Source organism: Oncorhynchus nerka, linkage group LG18, assembly GCF_034236695.1.
Source record: "Oncorhynchus nerka isolate Pitt River linkage group LG18, Oner_Uvic_2.0, whole genome shotgun sequence".
NCBI lineage: Eukaryota > Metazoa > Chordata > Actinopteri > Salmoniformes > Salmonidae > Oncorhynchus > Oncorhynchus nerka.
The window spans coordinates 17,178,353-17,188,204 of NC_088413.1; the positions used below are offsets into that span (position 1 = coordinate 17,178,353).

The window sequence follows — 9,852 nt, forward strand, 5'->3', positions numbered from 1 at the left end:
CAGTTACAATTCTAATTCTACCCCAGTTACAGTTCTAATTCTACCCCAGTTACAATTCTAATTCTACACCAGTTACAGTTCTAATTCTACCCCAGTTACAGTTCTAATTCTACCCCAGTTACAGTTCTAATTCTACCCCAGTTACAGTTCTAATTCTACCCCAGTTACAGTTCTAATTCTACCCCAGTTACAATTCTAATTCTACCCTTATATATGGAATATTTAGTTAAGTAGTGCACTATATAGGGAATAGGTAGTTAAGTAGTGCTCTATGTAGGGAATAGGTAGTTAAGTAGTGCTCTATGTAGGGAATAGGTAGTTATGAAGTGCTCTATGTGGGAATACGTAGATAAGTAGTGCACTATATAGGGAGTAGGTAGTTATGAAGTGCTCTATGTAGGGAATAGGTAGTTAAGTAGTGCACTATGTAGGGAGTAGGTAGTTATGAAGTGCTCGATGTAGGGAGTAGGGACGCAGCTGAGTTTTTCAGTTGTTAGAGGTGACATTTAATAAGAATACTCCCGCTGTTTTGACTGGTTATCTGACTGCGGTGGCTGTGTATGGCACAAACAGGAATAATACACACACAGTCATTGCACAAACACACACACACACACTGCCGTAGGCTGACCTATGATCTGTTTCTTGTCTGTAGGATGAAGTGAATCAGATCATGGAGACAAATCTGTGGCTGAGACACGTAAACACACACACACACACACACACACACACACACAACAATGATCTTATTGATGACTAATATGTTCCCTCAGAGGTCTACTAGGGGATGGGGTGAGGCAGGGATGGGGTGAGGCAGGGAGGGGAGGGAGCCGTCTGATTTTGTTCATGTCAAACATCAATATGAATGTAGGACCCTTGCTTCCACTCTGTGTGTACGTGCCTGCGTTCATGCGTGTGTGTGTGTGTGTGTGTGTGTGTGCCTTTGAGATTGTGTGTCCCTCTGTGTAGAGACATTCATCCAGTCCTTAATCAATATGCTTCACTGTGGCCATGCTACACTGAACAGAGCCTCTGGAGGATCTATGGCCCGCTGTCATGAACTACTGACCTCTAGAGAGCCAGGTGACTTCTCTGGAACTACATGAACTACTGACCTCTAGATAGCCAGGTGACTTCTCTGGAACTACATGAACTACTGACCTCTAGATAGCCAGGTGACTTCTCTGGAACTACATGAACTACTGACCTCTAGATAGCCAGGTGACTTCTCTGGAACTACATTTACTACTGACCTCTAGAGAGCTAGGTGACTTCTCTAGAACTACTGACCTCTAGATAGCCAGGTGACTTCTCTGGAACTACGTGACCTACTGACCTCTAGAGAGCTAGGTGACTTCTCTGGAACTACTGACCTCTAGATAGCCAGGTGACTTCTCTGGAACTACATGACCTACTGACCTCTAGAGAGCTAGGTGACTTCTCTGGAACTACATGAACTACTGACCTCTAGAGAGCTAGGTGACTTCTCTGGAACTACATGAACTACTGACCTCTAGAGAGCTAGGTGACTTCTCTGGAACTACATGAACTACTGACCTCTAGAGAGCTAGGTGACTTCTCTGGAACTACATGAACTACTGACCTCTAGATAGCCAGGTGACTTCTCTGGAACTACATGAACTACTGACCTCTAGAGAGCTAGGTGACTTCTCTGGAACTACATGAACTACTGACCTCTAGAGAGCTAGGTGACTTCTCTGGAACTACATGAACTACTGACCTCTAGAGAGCTAGGTGACTTCTCTAGAACTACTGACCTCTAGATAGCCAGGTGACTTCTCTGGAACTACATGAACTACTGACCTCTAGAGAGCTAGGTGACTTCTCTGGAACTACTGACCTCTAGATAGCTAGGTGACTTCTCTGGAACTACTGACCTCTAGATAGCCAGGTGACTTCTCTAGAACTACATGAACTACTGACCTCTAGAGAGCTAGGTGACTTCTCTGGAACTACATGACCTACTGACCTCTAGAGAGCTAGGTGACTTCTCTAGAACTACTGACCTCTAGAGAGCTAGGTGACTTCTCTGGAACTACATGAACTACTGACCTCTAGATAGCTAGGTGACTTCTCTGGAACTACATGAACTACTGACCTCTAGAGAGCTAGGTGACTTCTCTGGAACTACATGACCTACTGACCTCTAGAGAGCTAGGTGACTTCTCTAGAACTACTGACCTCTAGATAGCCAGGTGACTTCTCTGGAACTACATGACCTACTGACCTCTAGAGAGCTAGGTGACTTCTCTGGAACTACATGACCTACTGACCTCTAGATAGCTAGGTGACTTCTCTGGAACTACATGACCTACTGACCTCTAGAGAGCTAGGTGACTTCTCTGGAACTACATGACCTACTGACCTCTAGAGAGCTAGGTGACTTCTCTGGAACTACATGAACTACTGACCTTTAGAGAGCTAGGTGACTTCTCTGGAACTACTGACCTCTAGAGAGCTAGGTGACGTCTCTGGAACTACTGACCTCTAGATAGCTAGGTGACTTCTCTGGAACTACATGACCTACTGACCTCTAGAGAGCTTCTCTCCCTTCTCTAGCTCTTTCCATCTGTCTCTGGGTGATATACCCATCCTAACCTTGAGTATACCGGTACTGGCCGAAACACTATAATATAAAGATCTCTCTCTCTCTCTCTCTCTCTCTCTCTCTCTCTCTCTCTCTCTCTCTCTCTCTCTCTCTCTCTCTCTCTGATCAGTCAAGCATGCATGTTAGAGTTAACATGCATGCTTACAGACAGTAACATACACTCCCAGTACTTCAGTACACACGTCAACACTTTAAACTGTGTATACCTGTCCAAAATGGCAAATTTTGTATGTTTGCAATTCGGGCATCATTTCAATATTTAACTCTCTATCAGACATACCCTGAGGGTACAAAACATTAGGAACACCTGCTCTCTCCATGACAGATGGACCAGGTGAATCCAGATGAAAGCGATGACCCCTTATTGATGTCACTTGTTAAATCTACTTCAATCAGTGTAGATGAAGGGGAGGAGACGGGTTAAAGAAGGACTTTTAAGCCTCGAGACAATTGAGACATGGATTGTGTGTGTGCCATTCAGAGGGTGAATGGGTAAGACAACAGATTTAAGTGTGTGAATGGGGTATGGTAGTAGGTGCCAGGCGCACCGGTTTGAGTCAAGAACTACAACTCCGCTGTATTTTTCACACTCAACAATTTACTGGGTGTATCAAGAATGGTCCACCACCCAAAGGACATCCAGCCAACTTGACACAGCTGTGGGAAGCGTTGGGGTCAACATGGGCCAGCATCCCTGTGGAACGCTTTCAACATTTTGTAGAGTCCATGCCCAGATGAATTGAGGCTTTTCTGAGGACAACTCAGTATTAGGAAGGTGTTCTTAATATTTTGTACACAATTATTTACTCAGGACTCATTTAAAATAAATATGTAATGTAGATATGTGAAATGAGTTCTGTCTCTTTCATGTTAATATTATGAGGTGAAAGAGAAAGGCAAACTAACATGGTGCCTGACGACTAAAGATTTTAAGAAACATTGATTCACATGTCATTTGTGGCTTATCTTTGCAATAGCAGCTGTGACTTTAGTAATTGAAGCTTAGAAGCTTGTTTAGTATTCAAAGATCCATCATATTAACACAATCCCTTTTCAGATCGTGACTTGACTAACAAACCTCAGCGCTCTCATAGGAACCAAATTTGGAAAGCTAGCCTAGCATGAGGCTACATGTCTGACAAATGTTAGCGCTCTCATAGGAACCAAATGGGAAAGCTAGCCTAGCATGAAGCTATATGTCTGACAAATGTTAGCGCTCTCATAGGAACCAAATGGGAAAGCTAGCCTAGCATGAAGCTACATGTCTGACAAATGTTAGCGCTCTCATAGGAACCAAATGGAAAGCTAGCCTAGCATGAAGCTACATGTCTGACAAATGTTAGCGCTCTCATAGGAACCAAATGGGAAAGCTAGCCTAGCATGACACTACATGGCTGACAAACTTTAGCGCTCTCATAGGTAACAAATGGGAAAGCTAGCCTAGCATGACGCTACATGGCTGACAAACGTTAGCGCTCTCATAGGAACCAAATGGGAAAGCTAGCCTAGCATGACGCTACATGGCTGACAAACTTTAGCGCTCTCATAGGTAACAAATGGGAAAGCTAGCCTAGCATGACGCTACATGGCTGACAAACTTTAGCGCTCTCATAGGTAACAAATGGGAAGGCAAACGTAGCATGAAACAGGAAATGAAATATGCCCCCCATTATTACAGCTACTTACTTCCACATGTTAATAAGATAATCAATTGTGTGTGTGTGTGTGTGTGTGTGTGTGTGTGTGTGTGTGTGTGTGTGTGTGTGTGTGTGTGTGTGTGTGTGTGTGTGTGTGTGTGGTGTGTGTGTGTGTTATCAGGCAAGCTGCTTTGAAGAACATTTTTTACCGTAAGACCTGTAGTTATTTGATTGAAGAGCCAATCAAAGGCATTCATGGTGATTGAATAATATTCAGTAGGCTACACTTTATTTAAATTCTTAAAAGTCTGGGAAGCCCAATGTAAGCTAACACATGGAATTGTTTTAAGACGGTCATACTACGAATCATTTCAGTTTTTGATTTGGAATTTTAGGACCTTTTTAGGTATATAAAATATATATTTGATAAAGTATTGAATTTGTCTTTTATTACTAAAGTCTATAGAAACACGTTGAATAACACATTCAGATTTATTTTTTAAAGACAGTCAACAAATATATCCTTATAGAAACAAGGTTTTGAAGTATCTTTCCTAAATCTAGGAGATATAAGAACGCTCAGGAAATGTTTATATATATATATATATATTATTTTGCACACATATTTAACCTTTTTTGGGGAACAGGTAACCTTCAGGAGACGTGACATTAGACCAAAACGGAGGATATCATTGTGTTAATGAGTCTATTTCCATAGAGACTTTCATAGAGACTCATTGATTGTAGGTCAAACCGTTCGAAAGCTACAGACGTCTTCGTGAGAAGACTGACTTTTGGGATGTCTCATGGTCTGACAAACCGCTCTAGCTCTGCAGTGCAGCATCGGCAGATCCATTTACATTACATTTACATTTAAGTCATTTAGCAGACGCTCTTATCCAGAGCGACTTACAAATTGGTGCATTCACCTTATGACATCCAGTGGAACAGTAGTGCATCTAAATCTTTTAAGGGGGGGGGGTGAGAGGGATTACTTTATCCTATCCTAGGTATTCCTTAAAGAGGTGCAAAAAGAAATGCAAAAAGACAAATATCTCGAATATCTCTATCAGAAGGATATCCCTAATATCTCTATCAGAAGGATATCTCTAATATCTCTATCAGAAGGATATCTCTAATATCTCTATCAGAAGGATATCTCTAATATCTCTATCAGAAGGATGTCTCTAATATCTATATCAGAAGGATATCTCTAATATCTCTATCAGAAGGATATCTCTAATATCTCTATCAGAAGGATATCTCTAATATCTATATCAGAAGGATATCTCTAATATCTATATCAGAAGGATATCTCTAATATCTATATCAGAAGGATGTCTCTAATATCTATATCAGAAGGATGTCTCTATCAGAAGGATATCTCTAATATCTCTATCAGAAGGACATCTCTAATATCTCTATCAGAAGGATATCCCTAATATCTCTATCAGAAGGATATCTCTAATATCTCTATCAGAAGGATATCTCTAATATCTCTATCAGAAGGATATCTCTAATATCTATATCAGAAGGATATCTCTAATATCTATATCAGAAGGATATCTCTAATATCTATATCAGAAGGATGTCTCTATCAGAAGGATATCTCTAATATCGCTATCTCTATCAGAAGGATCTCTCTAATATCTCTATCAAAAGGATGTCTCGAATATCTCTATCAGAAGGATATCTCTAATATCTCTATCAGAAGAATGTCTCTAATATCTATATCAGAAGGATATCTCTAATATCTCTATCAGAAGGATATCTCTAAAATCTCTATCTCTATCAGAAGGATATCTCTAATATCTCTATCAGAAGAATGTCTCTAATATCTCTATCAGAAGGATATCTCTAATATCTCTATCAGAAGGATATCTCTAATATCTCTATCAGAAGGATATCTCTAATATCTCTATCAGAAGGATATCTCTAATATCTCTATCAGAAGGATATCTCTAATATCTCTATCAGAAGAATGTCTCTAATATCTATATCAGAAGGATATCTCTAATATCTATATCAGAAGGATATCTCTAATATCTATATCAGAATGATATCTCTAATATCTATATTAGAAGGATATCTCTAATATCTCTATCAGATGTCTCTAATATCTATATCAGAAGGATATCTCGAATATCTCTATCAGAAGGATGTCTCTAATATCTAATATTCTCTCACGTCACCCCGCTCCTCCGCTCTCTCCACTGGCTTCCAGTTGAAGCTCGCATCCGCTACAAGACCATGGTGCTTGCCTACGGAGCTGTGAGGGGAACGGCACCTCAGTACCTCCAGGCTCTGATCAGGCCCTACACCCAAACAAGGGCACTGCGTTCATCCACCTCTGGCCTGCTCGCCTCTCTACCACTGAGGAAGTACAGTTCCCGCTCAGCCCAGTCAAAACTGTTCCTTGCTCTGGCCCCCCAATGGTGGAACAAACTCCCTCACGACGCCAGGACAGCGGAGTCAATCACCACCTTCCGGAGACACCTGAAACCCCACCTCTTTAAGGAATACCTAGGATAGGATAAAGTAATCCCTCTCACCCCCCTTAAAAGATTTAGATGCACTACTGTTCCACTGGATGTCATAAGGTGAATGCACCAATTTGTAAGTCGCTCTGGATAAGAGCGCCTGCTAAATGACTTAAATGTTAAATGTATATCAGAAGGATATTTCTAATATCTATATCAGAACGATATCTCTATCTATATCAGAACGATATCTCTAATGTCTATATCAGAACGATATCTCTAATATCTATATCAGAAGGAAATCTCTAATATCTATATATCAGAATGATATCTCTAATATCTATATCAGAAGGATATCTCTATCTATATCAGAACGATATCTCTAATGTCTATATCAGGACGATATCTCTATCTCTAATATATATATATATCAGAAGGATATCTCTTGCTTAAACCGACAGATTTTGATGAAGACCTTTTATAAAGCTAATATTTATATTGATGCACCGGTGCATCAATAGACTCTAGGGGGTTAAAGGAAGAAATTAAGTTTCAGTTCAAGATCATTCGGAAAAATCCATGAGGGGGTGTGTTTGATAAAGTAATCAAGGCTGTGTGTGTGTGTGCATATTTGTGCGTGTGTATCTTGCTATCTTCCTTTCTTCTTTAATTAAGGTGACTCCCTAACACACACACATAGACTCATTCATGCTGTGTTTGTGTTTCAGATCTGGAACGACTACAAGCTAAGCTGGGCCCCAGTAGAGTTTGATGGGATTGAGTTCATCAGAGTTCCATCCAACAAGATCTGGAGACCTGACATAGTGCTTTATAACAAGTGAGTCCAGACATAGTGCTCTATAACAACCTGACATAGTGCTCTATAACAACCTGACATTGTACTCTATAACAACATGACATAGTGCTCTATAACAACCTGACATAGTACTCTATAACAACATGACATAGTGCTCTATAACAACCTGACATTTTACTCTATAACAACCTGACATAGTACTCTATAACAACATGACATAGTGCTCTATAACAACCTGACATATTGCTCTATAAAAACCTGACATAGTGCTCTCTAACAACCTGGCATAGTGCTGTATAACAACCTGACATAGTGCTCTCTAACAACCTGGCATAGTACTCTATAACAACCTGACATAGTGCTCTATAACAACCTGACATTGTACTCTATAACAACCTGACATAGTGCTCTATAACAACCTGACATAGTGCTCTCTAACAACCTGACATTGTACTCTATAACAACATGACAGTACTCTATAACAACCTGACATAGTACTCTATAACAACCTGACATAGTACTCTATAACAACATGACATAGTGCTCTATAACAACCTGACATTGTACTCTATAACAACCTGACATTGTACTCTATAACAACCTGACATAGTGCTCTATAACAACATGACATAGTGCTCTATAACAACCTGACATAGTACTCTATAACAAATGAGTCGTGACTTAGTGTTTTATAACAAGTGATTTTGCCATGTCACTTAGCAGATATTTTTTTCTGTGAGAGCAGTCATTTTTAGTATGTGTATGAGATCAATGTGGATATTGAACTGACAAACTTGGTGTTGCTCTTATCAACTGAGATACACAGGACCAAGTACTAAAGTAGGTGCTGAACTGTTTGTGAAGAGAGATTTTAAAAACATTTATACAAACTATTTCCATTTTCTATGGATTTAATTTTAGATTAATTTCATATCCATATCATTTTATTTTGCTTTTATTCCAATATACAATGCAAAACAATAACATTAAAATGCCCTTATCACAAAGGAAAGCTCTTCTCATAGTGTAACAACAATATCCTCCTCACTTCCCTTGTTTCTTTCTTTCTGAACCTCTCACCTTCCCCAGTCTCTATGGGGGTGCCACAGGGTTCAATTCTCGGGCCGACTCTTTTCTCTGTATATATCAATGATGTTGCTCTTGCTGCGGGCGGACCCCTGATCCACCTCTACGCAGACGACACCATTCTGTATACCTCTGGCCCTTCCTTGGAGACTGTGCTATCTAACCTCCAAACGAGCTTCAATGCCATACAACACTCCTTCCGTGGCCTCCAACTGCTCTTAAACCTTAGTAAAACCAAATGCATGCTTTTCAACCGTTCGCTGCCTGCACCCACACGCCCGACTAGCATCAGCACCCTGGATGGTTCCGACCTAGAATATGTGGACATCTATAAGTACCTAGGTGTCTGGCTAGACTGTAAACTCTCATTCCAGACTCATATCAAACATCTCCAATCTAAAATCAAATCTAGAGTCGGTTTTCTATTTCGCAACAAAGCCTCCTTCACTCACGCCGCCAAACTTACCCTAGTAAAACTGACTATCCTACCGCTCCTCGACTTCGGCGATGTCATCTACAAAATAGCTTCCAATACTCTACTCAGCAAACTGGATGCAGTTTATCACAGTGCCATCCGTTTTGTTACTAAAGCACATTATACCACCCACCACTGCGACCTGTATGCTCTAGTCGGCTGGCCCTCGCTACATATTCGGCGCCAGACCCACTGGCTCCAGGTCCTCTACAAGTCCATGCTATGTAAAGCTCCGCCTTATCTCAGTTCACTGGTCATGATGGCAACACCCACCCGTAGCACGCGCTCCAGCAGGTGTATCTCACTGATCCTCCCTAAAGCCAACACCTCATTTGGCCGCCTTTCCTTCCAGTTCTCTGCTGCCTGTGACTGGAACGAATTGCAAAAATCGCTGAAGTTGGAGACATTTATCTCCCTCACCAACTTTAAACATCTGCTATCTGAGCAGCTAACCGATCGCTGCAGCTAGCCCATCGGTAAATAGCCCACCCAATGTACCTATCTCATCCCCATACTGTTTTTATTTATTTACTTTTCTTCTGTTTTGCACACCAATATCTCTACCAGTACATGATAATCTGATCATGTATCACTCCAGTGTTAATCTGCTAAATTGTAGTTATTCGCCTACCTCCTCATGCCCTTTGCACACAATGTATATAGACTCTTTCTTTTTTTTCTACTGTGTTATTGACTTGTTTACTCCATGTGTAACTGTGTTTTGTCTG

General features: G+C 40.8%; 2 protein-coding genes across 2 annotated transcripts in view; both read left to right on the forward strand.

The window, feature by feature from the left end:
• Positions 1-9,852, forward strand: part of LOC115115415 (up-regulator of cell proliferation-like) — a 492,735-nt gene that overhangs the window by 214,848 nt on the left and 268,035 nt on the right. The window lies entirely within an intron of this gene.
• Positions 1-9,852, forward strand: part of LOC115128011 (neuronal acetylcholine receptor subunit alpha-3-like) — a 41,500-nt gene that overhangs the window by 22,401 nt on the left and 9,247 nt on the right. The window contains exons 3-4 of the mRNA XM_065003586.1: positions 656-700; positions 7,475-7,584. Of these exons, the coding sequence (XP_064859658.1) occupies positions 656-700; positions 7,475-7,584 (155 nt within the window). The remainder of the gene's footprint in view (positions 1-655; positions 701-7,474; positions 7,585-9,852) is intronic.